Source organism: Acartia tonsa, chromosome 4 (genome assembly GCF_053477335.1).
Source record: "Acartia tonsa isolate MP-2025a chromosome 4, ASM5347733v1, whole genome shotgun sequence".
Taxonomy (NCBI): domain Eukaryota; kingdom Metazoa; phylum Arthropoda; class Copepoda; order Calanoida; family Acartiidae; genus Acartia; species Acartia tonsa.
Window position 1 is genome coordinate 38751929 of NC_137263.1, and position 22363 is coordinate 38774291.

The following is a 22363-nucleotide window of genomic DNA, read 5'->3' on the forward strand; positions in this document are numbered from 1 at the left end:
AAATTCGGCCTTCAGTAGATTCTTACTAATTATTGGGGGGAAAGATAGAGTTGTTTATTGATTTGAGCTTTATGAATCATTTTTTAAAGTTTTATATTATTTGATATTACTTCTAATTTAAAACAATTCTTAAAGGATTTTAAAATATTGGCAAAATATTTTTTTGTTTAAAAATTAGAATTTAGATGACGCAAAATTTTTAAGAAATAATAGATTTAGTGATAAATGTGTTTTTTAAACAATTTAAAAGATTCTTTGTTTAACTAATGATTTTGAATTTTTAGGATGGGCTAAATGTTTATGAAGCAACATAGAATTAACAACAATGGACGTGCAAAAAATATTTGAAATTTAGATTTTAAAGGTAAGTTTTATTATTCACATATCAAAAATTTAAAATTTAAGATTCTTTAAAAAAAAGAACAATAATGTTAAAAAGAAACTTGTTTTTTCATTATTAGAGAATAGTTTAAATTTAAAGACATATTAGAGCCTTAAACTTATTTCTACAATTTAAACTGCTATTTCCTATATTTCCCTCAATCATTGGTTGTGTGTGTGTGGGTGTGTATGTGTGTGTGTGGGTGTGTATGTGTGTGTGGGTGTGTATGTGTGTGTGGGTGTGTGTTTAGAAATGAATAAACCTGACTTCCAATCAATTTTGTGTTGACAGACCGTTTTCTTCTGTGTTCTTACATTATAGCAAATATTAAATGAAAAACAATTTATCTATCAATTTATAAAAAAGTGATCACACCATGGCGTATTAATACTGTATTTAATTACTAGCGGCTACACACAAAGAAGACTTTAGGGGCTTTTAAGTTGAAAGGGAAGGAAGTAATACCCCTAATTTCAATCTTAGAAAAAGGAAAAAAATTTAGGGGGGGGGGATTTTTTTGGAGGTTGGAGATATCCTCCCCCAAAATAGCTAAAAACCTTCTCTGGACCTATAAGAAGCTTCACTGTAAAGGAGAACCATATCAATTGGTTAGGGAGATCCTTTTCTACAGACAAAAAACTTACTACTAATAAACTAACATAGAGTGATCAACACAGTTTAATTAAACATGTTATTTTTATTTGATAAGTCCAATACACAGTGTTTCATGTCAAGAACAATCTTCAGTTAGATAAATAAAAATACATGATGCTTTAATGAGCAATAAACTATAGAAGTATAAATTTATTTGTTATTATGTATAAACAAGATATTCACACACACAACTTTTCTCAGATTATTTCCTGGACAAAAAATAATATGCAGGGGAAAAGAAAAGTGTCTTTAAATATTTATTTAATCTGTGTTAGTTGATTGTGTGTCTGTCTCTTTTATATTTGGTAATTGCTTGGCTTTAATAATTACTAAAACATTTACGTTCTTCATTGACATAACCTTAAAAATAAAAGATAAAAGATAATTGAAACTGCGTAAAGTATCAAAAAAATGACGTCATACTATTCAAATGGCCGACGATAGGCCAGTGTACATTGTAATTGGCCAATGATAAATTGTACACTAGCCTATCATTGGTCATTTGTATTGTATGACGTTATTCTTAATTAGACACTATACGCTGTTTCAAAATAATTGTACTAGTTTCTTTTTCTTTTACCCCTGATCGTCCATCAGAAATATCACACACGCCAATTCTTATAGATTTTGTTTGCCAGAATTTATTATCATATTTATACTTAATAGTTTAATTTTGTTCTTTACTTATTATTTCGTCTTTTTTCTTTATTAAGTTTTTTTACTCTCTTGTAAAGAACACAGTAATAGTGTCTGACTGATTATGACGTAACAAAAAAAAATAGCTAATGAGAGGCCGTTATTGACCAATGGTAAAATTTATAGTGGCCTCTCATTGGCTATTTTTTTTGTTACGTCATAATCAGTCAGACACTATTACTGTGTTCCTTGTAAACAGAATTTAAATCCAAAATCAAGAATTGGATATAGTCCCTTTTGTGACAACGACCCTTAAGGGGCGATTCGTCTTATTTTCAAAATGGCTTTTAAAAGGTTATTTTATGTTAGGTTAGGTTATATTGGGTTAGGTGATTGCCCTGCAGGGTAAGGCAATTGGCCCCGAAGGGTTAGAGCATCCCGCTGGGGCTAGAAATAGGAGAAGAGGTAATGTGAAAATACGAAGAAACGCCCCTTAAGGGGCGCTGCCAGGGGCGTCCAAGCTTTTTATTTTGGGGGGGGTAAAATGGCGCGCGAAGCGTGCCGAATTTTTTTTTTACCCCCCCCAAAATTTTTACCCCGGGGGTAAAATTTGCTTGGGGGGGGGTAATTACCCCCCCTGAAATCTGTTGGCAGGGGTAAATTTAGTTTACCCCCCCCAAAATTTACCCCCGGAGTAAAATTTTTGGGGGGGGTAATTTAAATTTTATTAAATATATAGTATTAAAAATGCGCGCGAAGCGCGCAAAAATTTTTTTTATTAGAGATTTTTTATTTTGGTGGGGGTATTTACCCCCCCAAAATTATTTGGGGGGGGTAAATACCCCCTCCTAAATGGTTGGGGGTGCCTACGGCACCCCCAGGGTAGGGGTAAATTTTAAATGAGGGGGGTAAATGAAAAAATTTTTGGGGGTGCCTACGGCACCCCCAAAATCGTTTGGGGGGGGGGTAATCGCCCCATTACCCCCCCCCCCTTGGACGCCTATGGGCGCTGCCACGAAAGGGACTATACCCCAAGACTTTAATCTTTCGCCTTAATTTTTTTTATTTGGCTCCTAATTTTCCAGTTAAAGAATTTAAGAGAATATTCTTTTATCTTTTTAAAAATTTTGTAAAGGAATATTTTGAATGCCTCTTTTAATTTAACAATGTTTGAGAATATTATTTTGTAAACTAAACAAATATTAATGCATTTAATAAATTTATTATAAGATGCTTAAAAATTCTAAACTAAGATTCCCACCATGAATTGTTCATCAATATATGTACTGCGGAAATTAGTTTATTTTGTCCGTATGTATGTCTGGTAAGATGCATGTTGGCAAATGTACTCGTCATTTTACATTTTTCAGGGAAGTATTGTTTTCAGTGAGGGGTCACATCACCCAAGGAAGAAAATTGCACACTAAAATTTTTTTATTGAACAAAAAATCGCTCTTGATGGTACTGGCGAAGCTAGTTTATATTTATTTGAATAGTGCTAAACGTGTTTGATGTCTTAAGAAATGACTTTTATTGCAGCCGTTAGCATAACAAGCTTTTTTTTAAATATCCATAAAAATGTAAGTCGAACCTTTAAATACATCCCCTTTCCCATTTCTCATTTTCTTTTGTAGCTAAAGAGAAATTTGTAAAATTCCTGCGAAAACGCCTGCAAAATTTGTACTGGATATTAATGTAGTTGTGACTTTAGTAGAGTGTTTAATAAGTTAAAAATAATACACTCAATGAATGGATTTATTATCAGGGTAAATTTTATTGGTCAGTTCATTCATCCAGTAGGAGTGGCGGGGATGGGGTAAAAAAGGGTTATTAGAGTTCATGAAAATCTGCTGCAACATCCAAGTAATGATATATCGATTCGTCCATGAAACGATAAATTATTTAATAATTTATGAGTCTTCTAACCACGAAAATAAATCTAATGGTTCATTATTAAAAAATGGGACACTACCGTATTTTCTACCTAAATAAACATATCATATTGCCAGTAATATGGGACACACACACATCATATATATATATAAGTATATACAAGTCTTGAATGTCAGACGGTGTGCCGACTTCCTTTAGCCTTCAATAATAACATACTATGGAATATTCATACAGTCTTTAATATTATTTTAATGTTGATTTTCATTTACGTTTTATTTATATTCATAAATGTTGTATATAATACATAAATATTTGTAAAGTCCATGTTGCAGAAATTTTTTCCCATAGTGGTTGTTTACCTTTTTAATGTCCAGCCTGTTCTTGTTTTTTCATATGCATTTTTTACACTTTCCATGTGCTATACAGGTTTAGTTAACCAACTCTGTATTCAAATAAAATCTTGATAATATTAATATTATTTTTTAAATAAGCTGAATGTCAAAAGGGTAGGGGTATGTTTAAAGATTTTGCGCTTTGCTTCAGCCCCTAGGATATCATGTCTATTGAACTTAAAAATTGACAATAATTCATAAATCTTATATGATTCAAAATACAAACTACATTTTTCAGAATTTGTCATTTTTTTCTGGGACCATGGACTCTTATTGTCCTTGTTAAGGTGACAAGTGTAAATATGTCATAAATGTGACAGTTATGTTTGTGTATACACCTCATACTGTCTCTGTCTACTCTATTTTCATATTCATAAAACCATACAGATTATAATCTATAGTTTTTTATGAGAGGAGAAAAGGAAAAGAAAACCTCTAAAAAAATAGATGGATAATCCCTCATTTTTATGATGTCACAAGGCTGACTTTGAAACACTTTGTCCAGTTACGGAAAGTTTTGTAAAGCTTTAAAGTGTTTAGCAAAAAAATTTTTGTCTTGTAATTACAGAAGTGAATAAACTTAAGATTATCTATAGATACAATACTCTTAGGATACAAATGAATCTGTCACTCTAATATATTTGAGCAAAACATATTTTCAACTTGCTAACGAAGCGTATAATAAGATATGTGTTTACGAGACAAACCTACTTTCAACATTTTAATTAAAGCTAATTTATCTTGCCACGTCCTAATTAAAGTGTATGACATTTTCTATTAATATTTTTATGTATTTTGAACAAGAACTTCCATAAAGATAATATTTTTTTATAAAGTTCGTCTTAACATTTAAGTTGATTTATACCAAAAACTTTCTATGTTGATTTAGACAATTTGTGAAAAGTATACTTTTCAGCCTTTTAAAGTACAGGAAAATGTTTCTTAAGGGTTTTACCTCCTTCTGCAATGAAGCTTCTTTACAAATTTAATGTCATTTTGTAAGTTTTTCAATGCTTAATAATCAGTGCAGACGTCTAAGATATTTTTTAAAAATCTCCGTAAGGGAAAACAATATTCAAGTTTGTCTCCCCACCCACCCCAAGAAAAAGAATATTTACATCATTTTGAACCATAGATGTCTATAGAGCAGTTATCTCTACTTATTATAAATATTTTTTTTTATAAATATGCTCTTGTTATTTACTATTTAAAGTTGTTTACAAAAAAAAACTCCAGAGACTGAATGTCTATTGATAATTTTTTTAATGAGGTCAAACTGTATCTAATTGTTGAATTGTGTGTAAATCAAAAGGAATCAAGATAAAGTTGAAAGAACAGGAAGAGATAAAGTTTCAACGGAATGTAATTCTATTTCATCTCAAACTTTTTTTGAGTTGACAAAGTTTGTACATAAACAGTTTTGCATCAACTTTACTGTAGAAAATTAGAAGCGAAGCATCTATATAACTATATTAGTTCATCTGTTTATTACTGTTATAAAAATAAAATAAAAATAAAGATAAACGATGAATTAATTTTATTATTTAAAATGGTGTGTACTTGGTAAAAATAAAATTCATTTTAAATTTCAAGAAGTTATTATAAGGATACAATCATTAACTTTAAAAGTTTATACATTTCAGTTTGTTACACAAGTTTTAAATATTTAGTATTTTTGTAAAAAAAAATACTAAATGCAGAAATTTAAAGTGCAAGTGACTTAACCACAAAGCTTTTAAGACTATTTTTATAAAAAAAATCGAATTCATATTTGTCCTATTTTAAAGAATAGTATTTACGTCAGCCAAGAATTATTTGGAAAGATCAAAGGATGTGTGTACTGAGCACTGATTACAAAGTACACTGTACATATTTTGGTCTTACTTTTCGTACTTTTTGTAAATAATGTATTATTTTTATTTGTATAAATTCCATATTTTGAAAATAAAACAAAAACATTATGAGCAAAAGAAATCGTTGATGATTTTATTTTGTGATATACTACTTTTATATCCTTAGTGTTAATTAAAAAAATTTGTTTCATTTAAAATGAATAATAGTTTCTTAATGTTGTTTTTTAAACTATAGACGCTTATTAAAATAACAATTGTATAATGTCTCTTACTATTCAAACTAGACGGACAAACTAAAATTTAAAGAACGTCTATAAGTTATGAATTCATTCGCTGCTTTGCATCTTCTTACATTGGGTGGCTTTACAGCACAATATAAAAAGCGGGATCAGCTTATAATTGTGGCTGCTACTAAGTCAAGTCTCTTGTTTATCAGTCCTTTAGATAATGCTCTGAAGACAAGGGGCTAAAAATTGAAAATCATATTTCGTTTAGAATGGAGGGAGAGGAAAGTGAGTCGCTAGGAGCTGGACCTGACGCTATGGTTGCCCAGATCAAGTTTGTTGCCTACTCCGTGATTGCCTACATTATCGTGGGTATGGGGCTCCTTGGCAACCTTCTTAATCTTGTCATTCTCACCAGACCAAACCTTAAGGTAATTCAAATTAATTATTTTAAACTTATTTAAAAGTTAGCGAATACAAACTTAAACTATTAAATGTAGTAAGTTGTGTGTATGTGTATTCGTAATATGTAAGTTCGCCAAAATTTTAGATCATCAAGAGTTATGTCAGGGGTTTTGGTCACTACTTCCCTTGTGAGCCCCCCCCCCCCCCCCACAAAAAAATCTTCTTTTAATTACATATAAAAGGATTCTAAAGCAAAGGAAATTTCTCCATTTCTTTTTGCTTAGTTGACAGTTGTCATCCTTGTTTTCCCCAATTGCTAATTAGCGTCTTGATAAGTTTTTGTACATACAACACATGAGTTAAACTACAGATCTAAATTACATCAAATGTTTTACTAAGATCAAAGTGCTATAAAATGTTATTTTTGTTCACTTTTAAACTTCTGTTCGTCCGTCTAAATTTTTCCCAATGATTTTCTCATTCTTTAATATCAGTTACTCAGTTTCTTACACATGATTTTAGTTTTTTGTATGTTTATCTCTCTTATTCGCTTTCATGGATTTTCAAATTCTTGTTTACTGTAGCCTTTTTTTGTGAAAAAAAAATTAAATGATTTTGATAATATTGTGAAAATAAAGTGAAAACACAAATATGATAATTATAATAGGCTATACAGTATACATATATATGTCTTATTTATATGTATATGTATAATGTAATAAAACACATTAGCACTAAACACTATTTTCCTTTTAGTGTATAATATTAAGTGATGTGGGGATATAGACGTTTTCATTTGCATAAATGACAGTATCACATCATAGAAATGATTTAGTTTTTCCTAATGTTTAAAAAAAATATTTTCAAAGGATTTGATAATATATCTATAATACAAAGTAGAACGATGTCTGTCTGTCTGTCTGTCTGTCTGTCCGTCTGTCCGTCTGTCTGTCCGTCTGAAGCTTAAGATCTCAGTAACCACTGAACCGATTGGGCTCTACTCTTCAGGGAATATACCTACTGGTCCTGTGATGGTTTTAAGCTATTTTCTTGGGGGGTGGGACACCCCCAACCCCCCCAAAAAATGAAAAATAACCCCCCCCAACAAAATTTTTTTTTACTTTTTCTTTTTCAATCTAAAATACTAAAAATTAGGTTGATCAAACCTCTTGGGGCAAAGCCCCTAGAGGCTAGGGGCGAAGCCGCTAGTAATAAATAAGTTATTTAGGTAACGGTTTTTTTATTAATTCAACATAAAAAATGTAAGTGAAACGACCAATCTAATATTGTTCATTTTACTCAATTATGTGAAATTTTTCAGTATGGCTTCGAAACCGATTACTATCCGCTGGATTAGATCCGGATCTCAGCCATACTGAAAAATTATATATCGTACCTTATTGTATCCAGTTTTCTACGAATTTTAAAACCAGTTTTGTTAGCCCATTCCTTAGGCTCCTCGGGGCTAACAAAATCGGTTTTAAGCTTATAATTTTTATTTTTGTATCCGCGTAAAGCTGTTCAAAAACTATGCGAAAATAAATTCTATAACTTTTTTACCTAAATTTAGGGTGTTATGTATGTGTACCTGTTTGGGCTAGCTGTATCAAATCTTCTGGTCCTGCTATCTGCCATTCCAGCTCTATTTGATATCTCAGAGGGAATCTCAGGAGGAGACTTTTACATAGCTTTCTATCAGGAAATTAAATATTATTATTATACAATAGTTTTAACTAAAATCTAACTAAGTCTACATATAGATTCTCGTTACCAATTATATTTTATAGCCAGTAGACAATTAAAAATTTGATTAAATATCATTTCTCTATGAAACTTTATCATCCATTTTTTACTATTTACTGTACCAGAGGTGAATTCTTAAAAAACGTTTTGGCTTACTTACTGCCTCACTAAAATCAGTGAGGCTCGTTAAAAATTTAAAGGGGATAATTTTGCCTCACAATTTTAGTGAACTGTGAGGCAGTGAGCCATAAAAGTTTTTAAAGAATTCACCTCAGTATCAAGTTTATCTTATCGTCTTATGTATGATGCAAAGACACAATTTATAATATTGATGCAATAATAGGACAACGGATTATAAATTTAATTTTCTCAAATATTTGTGTGCCATTGGTAGTCTTCAATTTTTGGGGCATTAAAGTGTTGTAGATCAATCGATTGTCGTTCTTCCCTCAATAGCTGATTAGAATATTTATTTTTATTTACATTGAAATAACATACGACACATAACGTTTGACACAGCAATTTATTATTGATATTGATACCCCACTAGGTTAATCATAATAGTATAATCCGGATAAATGTAGTGGTTACATTTGTAATATATAGTTTTGTTTAAAACTAGTTACAGCTTACCTCTAAAGACTAGCTTAGTGTTAAAAACATTAGATTTATGAAAAGCTTCTGTTATATAAAAGCTGTTTGTTGGCAGCTTATTTGCAGCTGATACGCCTCGATAACGATTGCCATCCTGTATTTATTCCCCCCTATGAATATATTGATATATATAATATTTATTATGTAAGGAAGAAGTAGATAAATAGTGTATAAATAATAATGAAATGGCAAATATAAATGATTTTCCCGGTACAGTTACGGATATGAAACAATCTTTATGTAGCGGGATAAATGGTCTCAAAAATCAGCAGTTTGATGTCATAAAAATAAGGGAGATGAGAGGAAAAGTGGGAAAGACAACCCCTAACAAAGAGATGGATAATCACTCATTTTTATGACGTCACATGGCTGATTTTAGAGACACTTTGTCCCGCTACCATCTTCATATACTTTTATTCCTTAGAAATGTACAAACAAATTTTCTTTTTCCCTTACATAGTAATGCAATGATGTCATCTTGAAATAAAACATTCATATAATAATTCATTCCAGTTTTTCTGTGATTTACAGGGATTTTAAAAGTATCATAATCTATTTTGAAATCACAGATGGTTTTTAGCTATATTCATGGGTTATAGGTCAAAAATTCTTTCCAACACCCCCCCTCCCCCCTGCACATATTATAAAATTATAGAATATGGTCATTAATCGAAAGTGTAATACAAATCCCCAACTGAATAAGGAATAAATAAATGTAAAACAAATGTATCCTTAACGTTCAGTTCATGCTTTAATAGCTATTATATTATTGTTTTCTATGCTTGTCATGGAAAGGAAATATTTTTCTTACAAGTTGATAGTTTCTTATATCTTTATGAAAAAATCAATTTTATTACTGTCTCGATTAAACGAAGATGCTTTGGTTTGGCCTATAGTCAGGCGAAAATTATTACAATAAACAAATAGTTAGGACTTTTATAATAACCTGCACAATCTACCTGTTTCCAACGAATAAATTAATTACAAAATTTTTTTGTAAAGGTTTCGTGATTTTGATTCATTTCTTACCTTTCCTATGACCGAGGCATTCTAACCTTTTGATTTCTCCAATATTTTTTTTTACATACATCTTTGGCTGTTAAAATATCTTCATATCTAAAAAGTTATTCAAAGTTTGTGATTATACTAAGTATTCATTATACATAATCATTACCTATGTATATTTGCTATTTGTAACATAATACAAATAGATATTTTCTCTTTCAAGAAGCGAAGCTTTCTACATTAATATTGGTCTTTACGTCTGTCTGTAACAGCTTTTATTTCAAATATAAGTTGTTGGATAGATTTGAAGTGGATTCATAAAAAAATAGGGTCGCTGTTGCTGGTGAGGCATAATTTTTTTTGAGAAAATCCTCCAAAATCGCATGAAAAATCTACAAAAATTAAATCCTTATACTAAAGTAACAGGATGTTTGTCTGTATGTGTGTCTGTCTGTCTGTGTGTCTGTCTGTGTGTCTGTCTGTGTGTCTGTACCGAAGGATCTCGCTAACCGCTGAACCGATCGGGTTCTCCTTAACAGGGTAGATTCTCATATGTCCTGGGAAGGTTTTTAACTATTTTGGGGGAGGGTACTACCACCCTCCCAAGAAAAATGACAAAAAAATTGAAATTTTAAAAAAATTATGGGAGACTTCAACGTCAAATAAAGAGGTATCGTACGTAAAAAATTATCGTAGAAACTTTAACAAACAAAAACATTTAAAGTGCCACTAGAGGCCTCTAGGGGCGTAGCCGCTAGTAAAATCATAAAAGGGTTGTAATTAACATAAGATTTTGTCTAATTTTTGTAATTTTTTAATATGATTTTGGAGGATTTTTTACAAAAACAATTTTGCCTCACCAGCGAGCAGCGACCCTAATTTTTTAAAAGAATCTACCTCTGATCAATTGCAACCTTTGCATGGTGTATCATCCTGTTTAGGTATAATTAAGAAAGTATATAGCAACTCTCAAATTGAAACCAGAAATTTTGTACATTTTGTGCTTGAGTTTTTTTATGGATACTTCCATCATTGTTTGTTAATATGTATTTAAATATTTCAATTTTACCACAAAGTATAATTATTTAAGTGTTTTGTGTTAATATTATAAATCTTGTTAAACAACAAATATCTACATAATTTGAAAACATTTCAATATCCTACAATACAAAGTATTAAGGTATTTTTGTCTGGAGCTTATGACCTCGGAAATTTCTGGTCCGAAGTGGTTTGTACTTATAAGCTGAGCTTTTAATTTTAAGTAGTTTCAAGCTATTTGACTTTTCTTGCTCTTCTTTAGAAGCTAGAAGCAAAACAACTAGCCAAACAAAAAGTGTTTGAATATTAGATACTTGACAAAGGGGATCTGCTCAGGTCCTATAGTAAGAATCCCTTCTGGCGAAATACCAATTGGTCCAATATTTACTGACTTCCCAAAAGACAAAATACCATAAGTACATCCTATTTTTTTTACATATTGTATAATAATAATGTTGTGGATACGCCAGGCTCACATGAAGATCCCAATGATCAACTCCTTCATGGCGAGCTCTGTGTACATAATCATCTGTATGACTGTCAACAGATACATCTCAATCTATAAGCCAACACAGTTCCAAAGAATTCACACGCACAAGAATGCCAGGTAAAGTCTTTCAATACATTTTCTGAAAACTATTTCTCCTAGGATTCTGTTAAATTTTTTGTTGTGTGATATTTTAATATCTATTTGTTCTTATTCCTTTAAAATATTCAAAATTAAACTTTGGGGTTTATCACTAAATTTTGATTAAGTTTGACTTATAATTTTGATCTGCATAAGGGGTTGTTTTTATCAATTTATTTTCGATTGCCTAATTTTTTAAGATCCATTACATTAGTGTAAATATGAATTATTAAGATTCTGCGTAGTTTTATAAATACGTTTTCTCATTCGTTGGCTCAAGGTACTTTTATTGAATCTTGAAAGGTTGGATCAAACTAGAAATATTCAAACTTTTAAACTAATATTTTTGATGCACAAATAAGTGGTTATTTGTTTTTCATTATTGGGGGTGCACAATTATTTTTCGTTTATTATCTTATCCCTTACGATCCCTGATTTAAAAATTTGCTTTTGACCCATATAAATTTCTGAGAATAGATTTAAGTTTTATTTTGATGATGATGTGTGTTATATCAGGAATAACAACAATTTTGAATAATTTGAAAATATTTGTTATCATATAAAATTCAGAGTATTTGAAATAGGATTCATACATAAAGAGCTCATAAAATATACTTTGGGAATTTCCCGAAATGACTTAGTTGGACACAGTTACCTCCCTCCCCCCTTCCCTATTTTGTTTTTAAAATTAATGGTAGGTCTGAATGGGAGGAGGTGGTGTATATACAAACGCTAGCAATCAAATTAATTTGCTAAAATTGATGTCTTTGTACCTTGTATTCCCAGCAGGGATATATTCCCAGTGGCATGGACATCCTGGTAGGAAGAATTTCATATTTTCTTTTCTTTAATTTTCCTTGTATTAAAATTCCAACAAAAAAAGTTTTATAAGTATGATATTAGCAACGCAGTTAATTCAAATAACTGAAATGAAACTTTATAAAAACAAATATGTTCAGAAGAAAATAATATGAAAAATTTAATAAAATATTTTTTGGTAGAATCAAATACAATACAAGTGGAGAAAAATATTCAAAAATAAAAAATCTTGCAAAAAGTAGTAGATAGGATTTTCATTTTAACAGATTTTGATTCAACACTCAATATTTTAAAGGACTCTGGTTTTTGTTTTGTGTGGGAAGAATCCACTCTCCCATGTTTTGAGTTTCGGGGCCGGTGGGGGGGGGGGGGGGGGCTATGTTGATTCACTTACAATAGGACATAATATTATGCTTTTATTTTGTAAACTGGAGTAAAACTATAAAGGTTTCAGGAACCAAATATTTGTCTGGTTTTATACCTAGAATTAAATTAATGTAACAGAATTTATTTGTACAGGTTCATGTATCTTTAATTTTTAATAGATAAGGATGATACGGTCCAAAAGGATAAACGAATACGAAGTGAGTTGTAGAATAAAAAGCATATTTCCAAGGGGAAAATTCACAAGAATTTTGTTTAAAAAAAGTAAAATATCAGCTTAAAGATAGAAAAATGAAAAGATTATCTTTTCTTGTGTATTAAACTGGAAATATATTAAACATATTTACATAGATTAGTAATTACAACTCTTACACTCCAGCTGACAAAATAACAATTACAACCAGGGATATAAAGGGATAAGACAATGGCCGGTAAATTGATAAATATCCCTAATACACAACATTACCCCTTTTGTAGATTAAAATTAGTTGTTAAACGTTTGGACACTCAACTAAATGAACCAACCAATCAAAATTAAATAAAAGTCCCCAAGGTTGTTAAGCAAACCAATATAAAACGTTATTATAAGACTTTCGAGACTAGTGATTTAAGCAGCCAAATGTCCCCTCCCTCCCTGAAATACAACATAAAATATTCCATTTATTTCCATCCTAAATGGAAACTAACAACTTTTATTTTTAATTTAATCCTAAGTAGTTCTCTAATGTGTATAAAGAGACGACCACGATATATGAGACTTTATCTTTAAAGGGATGATAACTTGACAAGTCAGTATTGATGGGTAACTCTAATAATCTTTTAAAGTAACTTTATCACATAAGATACTTTTGCTTTAATTTGCTTTTTACCAATAGCTTTGTTTTTATAAATACTTAATTTCATTGTTTTCAAAATATTTTGGAAAGGATTGTTTGATTTTAGCAGCTAAAATATATTTGTTAATTCAATCATATGCAATTTAATTTGCTTAGGTACTATGGTAATTTTTTGCGTTTAGATTTTCCACCTATGATTAATAGCCTACATGCCATATAATTGATTTCCATCTGATTTAAGTGTATTTGAATCAGATGGGTACACTCCTTACGACTATCAGGACATAAGCCTCAAATTTAAGTGTATAAAAATAAAATTCTGACAGTCAGCCAAATCTTAAAGTTATAGTATGTCGCATTCACTAAGGCTTACACACAGCCGACGCACAGCTGCCGAGCCCTGAAAAAATTACCCATCCCTGAATTACGTCAGATTTCGAGAAAAATATTTTCAAGTATAGACTACTTTGTCTTATCTTATTTTCAATTCTTTAGTTTTATCTACAGTCCAGCTAATTAATTTTAGCCTTGGACCAAGAATTCAATTAAATTAATCCGAAAAATATTTTCAAAATTTGGCAAATATATACATAGATGTATATTAAGTAGAATCATTATCTAAATTAAAAATGAATCCTGCTATGTTGTTTATCTACGGGTCTGTTTTGCTTACTAATTCATTAATTAAATGTACAGGTAGAGTGAATAGAAAATTATTTTTATATATTGAAAAATTCCAAATAATGCTAATTTAATAATGCAATATAATAATTCTCTGTAAAAGGATAATCTGATAGAATAGTGCACATATTTTAAAACTAGAACATCAGGATTCACTTTTTGAAAGACTAGCTTTCCTTTTAGCTTTTAAGAGGGTAAAATAATGATGTACACTGTACAGTACCTTGAATTATGGCAAACAAAGTTAAACTTCTGTAATTTATAATTTTGTCAAAAGGTTTGGACATTGTTAGTTTTTACTAACCGATCAAGTACGCAAGTTCAAACTTTGGGTGCCAGTATATTTTACAAACACATACGGCCACAAATGCAACTCAGTATATATCTATTCAATATCCTATTATATAAAGTATATATGGTTTTTTTTTGCATGAAGCTTAAGACCTCAATAACTACTGAAACGATTGGGTTCTCTCATTTGGGTAAACTTCACTTAGGTTTTGAGTTAGTTTAATGCTATATAATTTTAAGATTCGAGTCTTGGAACGGGTTTAAGCTATATATCTATACCCCCTCTTCCCCCTTCGAATGAAGAGCCTTGAGATGGTAGTTGGAAAGCCACGAGTATACGATAAAGAATAACACAAACTTTTTTTCTTCAGTTTATCCATAATCGGGTCATTTATTGGCGGATCTGTTCTACACATTCCTCTGTGCTTCCAGAACACGGTTGTATCAAGGTAAAACAATTATACATATGCATTGGGTGGTTTGTTGGTCGGTAGCAACCGTATTAAAAATGGTGCAAAAAGCGCTGTGATGTACTTATTAGAATAGGAAGAAAAAGAGAGAGCGATACGCTACAAAAAGATAAATCTGAAGTGATGTTTGATTTTCAGCGTAGAAAAAATGATGATGAACTTTATAGTACCTATAAAAGATAATATATTCTAATATGACGTCATTCGGGAGACTTTGGCCAAAAGTTTTTAGATTTATATACTTTTTTAATAGGCACTATAATGAGCTTCACAAGGATTTATCAGATTTTGTATTTGATATAAAGGTTAAGTTTACTTTATACTTAAGAATTTTTTTTAGATGTACTTGGATAAATTCTACAAGCCAAGCCCTGTGTACGACAACAGGGTCGACAGAGTGTACCCCCGACACTGAATGTTCGTCAGAGTTGCCAGACTGTGCCATAAAAAGCACAATTAACGGACGGAGCATAGGTGTGGACGGAAGCGAAGCTAACGTGACCTGTGTCTGGACGTCGCAAGAAAATTTCGCCATTTCTGAAAATATGGTTTTTAAGGTAATGAAATAAATTTGGAAGTCTAACGTCTGAAATTAAAAGCAAAACATTAAGGCAAAAAAAGATATTGAAATATAGATGTATATAAAAGAGAAATCCTTCGGTACATACAGTCAGACTCAAAGGCATCCTGTTACTTTTATATAAGGAAATGTAGTGATAAGTGAAGTTGGACCTATATTAGCACTTATCCTGAACATAATAATCAAATATTATATTATATCTATTTAGTTATATGTAGTAATTAGTGAAGTATTACTAAGAGTGGGACCTATATTAGCACTGGCTGTCCTGAACATAATAATTAAATATTATATTATATCTAGTTATATGTAGTAATTAGTGAAGTATTACTAAGAGTGGGACCTATATTAGCACTAGCTGTCCTGAACATAATAATTAAATATTATATTATATCTAGGTATATGTAGTAATTAGTGAAGTATTACTAAGAGTTGGACCTATATTAGCACTGGCTGTCCTGAACATAATAATTAGATATTATATTATATCTAGGTATATGTGGTAATTAGTGAAGTATTACTAAGAGTTGGACCTATATTAGCACTGGCTGTCCTGAACATAATAATTAGATATTATATTATATCTAGGTATATGTGGTAATTAGTGAAGTATTACTAAGAGTGGACCTATATTAGCACTTATCCTGAACATAATAATTAAATACTATATTATATCTAGGTATATGTGATAATTAGTGCAGTATTACTAATAGTTGGACCTATATTAGCACTTATCCTGAACATAATAATTAAATATTATATTATATCTAGGTATATGTGGTAATTAGTGAAGTATTACTAAGAGTTAGACCTATATTAGCACTGGCTGTCCTGAACATAATAATTAGATATTATATTATATCTAGGTATATGTGGTAATTAGTGAAGTATTACTAAGAGTTGGACCTATATTAGCACTGGCTATCCTGAACATAATAATTAAATATTATATTATACCTAGGTATATGTGGTAATTAGTGAAGTATTACTAAGATTGGACCTATATTAGCACTTATCCTGAACATAATAATTAAATATTATATTATATCTAGGTATATGTGGTAATTAGTGAAGTATTACTAAGAGTTGGACCTATATTAGCACTGGCTATCCTGAACGCACTCATTATCCACAAGTTTCTTAAGATTGCCAGAAAGCGCCAGGCATTAAAAGGTAATTTTCATTTTTAGTTCAAACACTGCACTGCAAGTAACTTATGATAAGCCTCCAGGGGCTTAGATTTGAAAGAATGGAGATTTCTCTTTTTTCTTTGATATAGGATTTTATTATGAAATGGGATTGGTTGGTTGAATGCGCCCTGTCTAAGAAAAATCAAGGTCAACACCCCCCCCCCCTTTAGAATAAAAATGTGGTTGCGTGCATTCCCCTATTTTTATCTTCCAGGCTTACACACCCCTTCTACATATAACCCTGTACACGCGTTTGCTTCAAACAGAAAATAAAAGCTGTACAAATTTTTAAATATAGAAAAGAAAAAAAGGTATAAAACCTGTCAAAACTTTTCTTTTAATTTAAAAAGTTTGAAAATATCTAAAACCACAAGTAAAATAAAAAGCATTAAATTTTGTATGTGTTGTGTACTTTGTAATCTGGGACAAATCTTACAGCATCCAATTTCAAAAAATTGCAGCAATCAATTTAAGATGAGAGGAAAGAAAGCTATTTGCATATTGTATATAATGTTTAAATATATTGATATATTTAGATTATATTCAAAATCATAAAAATGAGAGAAACAATAATGAAAACATCCAAAAGTAAAAGCTTATTTGATAAATGAATCATCACACAAAATTTTGGAAGTCTATCTTTGACAATAGCTGAGAAAAATCACATTTTCCATAATTAATCGATGTATTACAGAGAAGTACCAAAAAAGACAGACGGACAAAGTCATTTATAGACCAGAAGTTCTTTGATAGGCTATCTTAAATAGCAGATTAGGAACACACTGTCGTATTAGAAAAAAAAACATTGTACGACCTTTAAATTAAAAAGATTTGACATTTTATATGTACATTGTATTTTAAAAATATTAAAAGCACTTTAACTAAATCTTTGGTTGACAGAATGAGTCGGACAGTAAGCTGCAATATAAATACAAAAGGTTTTATATCCGAAACACCGCGCCTGCGAATTGTTTTAAATTAAAAGAGTTAAACGACGTATAAGTCATATTCAAGGGTTTATTTGCATTGAAAAAATAAAAAAAATTGCATCCAAATATTCTTAACGGATTATTGGTGATATACTATGTCTATATTTGGTCATATTTTTTTACTTTTTTTTAGGAAAAGTGAATAAGGCCGAGATCTCTCATAACATTTACTCCGCCCATTCGTCTCCTCAGCCCTCCTCTAGCCAGAACACATCCTCCACCAACCAGACCAGCTCCACGACCAGCGGCAATGGCGGTGGGCCTCACCTGACCGTCCCTGGCCTGTCGGGGCACAGCAGGACCCCTTCGCCGGAGCCATCATCCGGCAACAGCCGCGACAGCCTCGACTTTGAATGCTTACCCGAAAAACATTTTGAAAATGGAAATGGGTCAGCGGTTCCGGTTATGCTGGCAGCTGCAGCGGCTCCGCCCCGGACGCGACGGCGGACATTAAGGCGGAAGACTTTGCAGAGCGCGGAGGAAAGGATGTTGGTGATGGTGTTGATATCAATAGTTGTATTATTTGTATGTTGTACCACTCCTGCAGCTGTTCTGTCTGTTCTTTACTCTGTCAAGTTTGATAATCATCTAGGATTCCAGGTATGATTGTACTTATTGGTCTTGCTATGGGTGTAGGGATTTCATTTAGGAGAGGAGGAGATGATAAAGAAAGAGAAATTGGATATGACTTTAAGAGATATGAAATAAGAACGGAGAGAGAAAAAAAAAGAGAAAGAAAGAAAGAGAGAGAGATAGAGAGGGAGAGTACAATTTAGACAAGAAATTCTACAAGGAGAGAAAAGAAAAATATTTTAATCATTTTAATTTTTCTTGCAGGTATTTCGAGCAGTGGCTAACAATTTGGAACTGTTGAACTTTGCCCTCAACTTCTACATCTACTGTCTGTGCAGTGCTGACATCAGGAGAGCTTTCGTCTCCATATTCAACGATGCTGTCAGTATCATCATGAAGGGAGCTCAGATGAGAAGGGATACAGTCACTGTTCAAATTGATTATGTTTAAATTTGTTCTCAAGCATCGTTTCAGGATGTTGTTTTGAAGTTTTGAAGATACTCTACAATTTTTACGTGTTAGTCTGTTCTATTGCATATTTACAAAGAGCATGTGACAATTTCAATTATTTCCTTTCCCCTTGTTGTAAGAAGCTTGGTTATTATTGGACGCAATTGTATTTGTATCTAGTCAAATTTTGAAAATTTAAGACTTCATAATGTACATAAATTAATATGTTGTTAAAACTGTTTTTAATATCTGTAATTAATTGTAAATATCAAAATTTTGTTGTAAAAAAATCTTCTAAAAATTGTAGATACTGTAATAGATAGGTATCAAAGTAAAATTTACAAATTTTAAAATTGTATTTGAATTTGATTAAAATAAAAAGTAAATTATGATATTTTGTAAATCAGTATTAGAATTTTTATCTTTGTTTTTGCTAAACTATTAAATTTAATTAAAGTCCCAATATCGTCGTCGTTTTTGTGAAGGTTGAAAATTTAAAAAAGGATATACGGAAAGTGTCATGTGTGACGTCATAAAATACGTCTAAAAAGGAAGGATGAGAGGTGAAGTGCGAAAGTAAACCCCTAAAAAGAGATGGAAAATGACGTCACTCATTACACTTTCCGCATATCCTTCAAAAAAAACGATATACCATTACCTACCTTTTTGTAAGGCTTTAATTCATAGTTCTACAAAGTATTGATTTTGCCTCGAATATTAACATGGTTTCCCTAAGTATAAAATCTTAAACTGGTAAAGGTAAAATTTTATTAATTTTCTTCGTAGTAAATAATAATAATAATGGCCTTTGTCATAATTTAAACATTGTCCCAAATTTCAAATTTTATAATTTTGTGTTTTATAATTATCAATTTTTAGTGAAATTAAAACGTACAAACCTTTGAAATTAAAACACTTAGGTAATTGTTTTTATATTGATATTTTTCAGTAAATTTGTAATTGATTTTAGATATTTTTCCTTTCAATTTTTTTATCCTCACACTCAAAGTAAAATAATGAACTTTGATCATTATAACTTTTATCTGGTGACTTATATTTCTTATTTGCTAAATTTAAGGATATTAATTTAAACATTCCATGATATTAATTTGTAAATAATTTGTTTTTAATATGTTGCAATGAAAGGAAAAAAGCCACAGTTGCAATTTTAATTATTTTCAAAACAATTATTGTTATGTAAAAATACCTCTTTATATTGTATATATCATCATACTTGTAGATCTTCAGCTCCTTTATCCTTCAAAGGAATAACTTCAATACAAATTGTTTTACTAATAGTACATTTTATATACACTTTGACTTCAGAAACACATTTAATAAACAGTTAGGTTAGTGGTTATGGCTACTAAAAAATTGATTAAGGGTTCTGGTATATTTTTTTTCCGTTGGATTAGAATCGGTTCTAAGTCATACTAAAAAAGCGTGTATCATATCGTATCATATCCAGTTTTCTACGAATATAAAAATGTTCAATCATAATATTGAAACCAGTCTTGTTAACCCGTGCATCCGGCATCTCGGGGCTAACAAAACTTGTTTTAATCTTATAATTGAACATTTTTATATCAGCGGAAACCTGTTTGTAATAGATGCGATAAATAACTATTACAGCTGGACTACGAAAACTCTGTAATATTCTCGTTCCATTTATAATTAATCCACATTTGTTACTATTAGTATGACAAGTAAAATTCTAAAATTAAATTCCTGGTGATTAGATGATAGTTTAATGTTTAAGCGATTCAATTATATGTGCTTTAATTATTTAATGCCTTTATTAATTTTTATTTTATTGTAATTGTTTATAGACTACCATACTGTAGTCAAAGGACAAATATTAGCCAATTTAAATTCATCATTTAAACCCTTTTCTTTTAATTCCCCTATTTATAGCAACCTCTCCCTGTTTGTAAACCCCATCCATAATAATAAGTTTGCTAAAATTGGTGAATCCAAACCTCTGATAGTTTAGGTATAACTTATGTTATTTAGATAGTTTTACAACAGGGATGAGGGATGTAAAACCTGAGATTTATTAGTGAAAATTAAATCTCAGTGCTCCTTCCTCATCCCGGGAACAAAATTTAGTGAATAGTTAAAATTTTATTTGTCTCTAAAAATAATAAAATAACAATATATTAAAATCAAAATATTAAACAGAAAGTATAATATAATATTTTCTAAATTTCTAGTCGTAATTTTACATTAACCTATTTAAAAATATTTAACATAGACAATTAAGATCAATCGTAGCGAAGTTTTTAATAATAATTTATAATCTTATACAAATTTTGTGGCAGCTGTTTTATTAATATTTTTTGGAGTTCTCAAATTTATGGCAAATTCTAGACTAAATGGACGACTAAATCGAACCTTTATTCACAGAGTTGATTCGCTACTAAAAAATAAACTTTGTAAACTTTGTAATCTTTTTATACTTGTTGTATTTTATGTAAAACTTTTTATATTTAAATGTTGAATTTTTGTATGTGAAGCTAGCATTGTTACAATTTATAAAATTTCTCAATAAATTCTTAATAAAAAAAATACTTGTGCTTCTTTTATCTGTTGTCTACAGTATTCTAGTTTACATTGAATATTTGTTTTGTATAATTATAATCTCATGAAATAAACCTGCTGTTTTTTTGGGCCGGATCTGTAATGGGTAATTAGCGAGTTCCAAATTAGTGGGTGCATTTTCTTTTTGCATTAAGGTTTATTCATAAAAAAATGTTACTGTATGTCCTTATTTATGTCTGTCTGCCTGGTTTGTCGTTAATCATAGGGTTGTCTCATTTTTATTACAGACCTTTAACATAAATATTTATAAATGCAGAAGCATGCACAGCAGGGATAAGGGATGGGAAACCTGACCGAAAATTAGGTCTCAGCCTCCTTTTAAAAGTGATGGGGCAACTTTTCTTTTTTGCCTATAAAATCAACTCATTTCCCCCAGTTCCTTATTGGCTGTAGGCCAATATCCAATAGCCTGAAACTTGCTTTTAGCATTAACCAATTAATTAATAACAAACGCGTCCCCCAGTTCATTATTGGCTAAATTATTTCAACCAAACATAAATTTCTGCTATTAGAAAGACAACAATGGAAACTTTCTGCTATTAGAATGACAACAATATATATGACATTCAATCACATCAACTCATTATTAAATTTACACATTAATAAATGTCCATATAGCAAAACATAAATTGAGAGATCGTTTTTTGAAGACTGAGTAGGATTCAACATTTTATACTTTAGAACAATGTGAAAAACTCATGTCTTTAGACAATTTAAAAGTTACATTTCATGTGGAATTGATAACCCATCTAAATGATCACAAATACAAAACTAGTTCAATATGTAAATAAAAGTGTACTGTGTTTTGTTAAAAAAAAAATTTCATTAATTTTGGTAAAAATTATTGCACACTTAATTGAACTTTTCTGTTAATATTTAACGTAAAATAAATTTTTTTTTAAATTCTTAATTTATATGTTTGCTATGGAACAATTAGTTCATAGAATGTTACCCATGTACTTATTCAATTCTACTTAATTTATTTATTAAAG

At 30.4% G+C, this 22363-nt stretch overlaps 1 protein-coding gene across 1 annotated transcript in view; it reads left to right on the plus strand.

Annotated features, from left to right (window-relative positions):
- LOC145317096 (uncharacterized) overlaps nucleotides 1-21333 on the plus strand; it is a 40971-nt gene extending 19638 nt beyond the window's left edge. Inside the window, exons 2-10 of the mRNA XM_080158000.1 lie at nucleotides 285-364; nucleotides 6306-6465; nucleotides 8010-8133; nucleotides 11345-11486; nucleotides 14890-14967; nucleotides 15329-15545; nucleotides 16621-16741; nucleotides 17881-18347; nucleotides 18585-21333. Coding sequence (XP_080014126.1) covers nucleotides 6307-6465; nucleotides 8010-8133; nucleotides 11345-11486; nucleotides 14890-14967; nucleotides 15329-15545; nucleotides 16621-16741; nucleotides 17881-18347; nucleotides 18585-18770 — 1494 coding nt within the window. The 5' untranslated portion in view covers nucleotides 285-364; nucleotide 6306 and the 3' untranslated portion in view covers nucleotides 18771-21333. The remainder of the gene's footprint in view (nucleotides 1-284; nucleotides 365-6305; nucleotides 6466-8009; nucleotides 8134-11344; nucleotides 11487-14889; nucleotides 14968-15328; nucleotides 15546-16620; nucleotides 16742-17880; nucleotides 18348-18584) is intronic.
- The last annotated feature ends 1030 nt before the right edge of the window (nucleotides 21334-22363 follow it).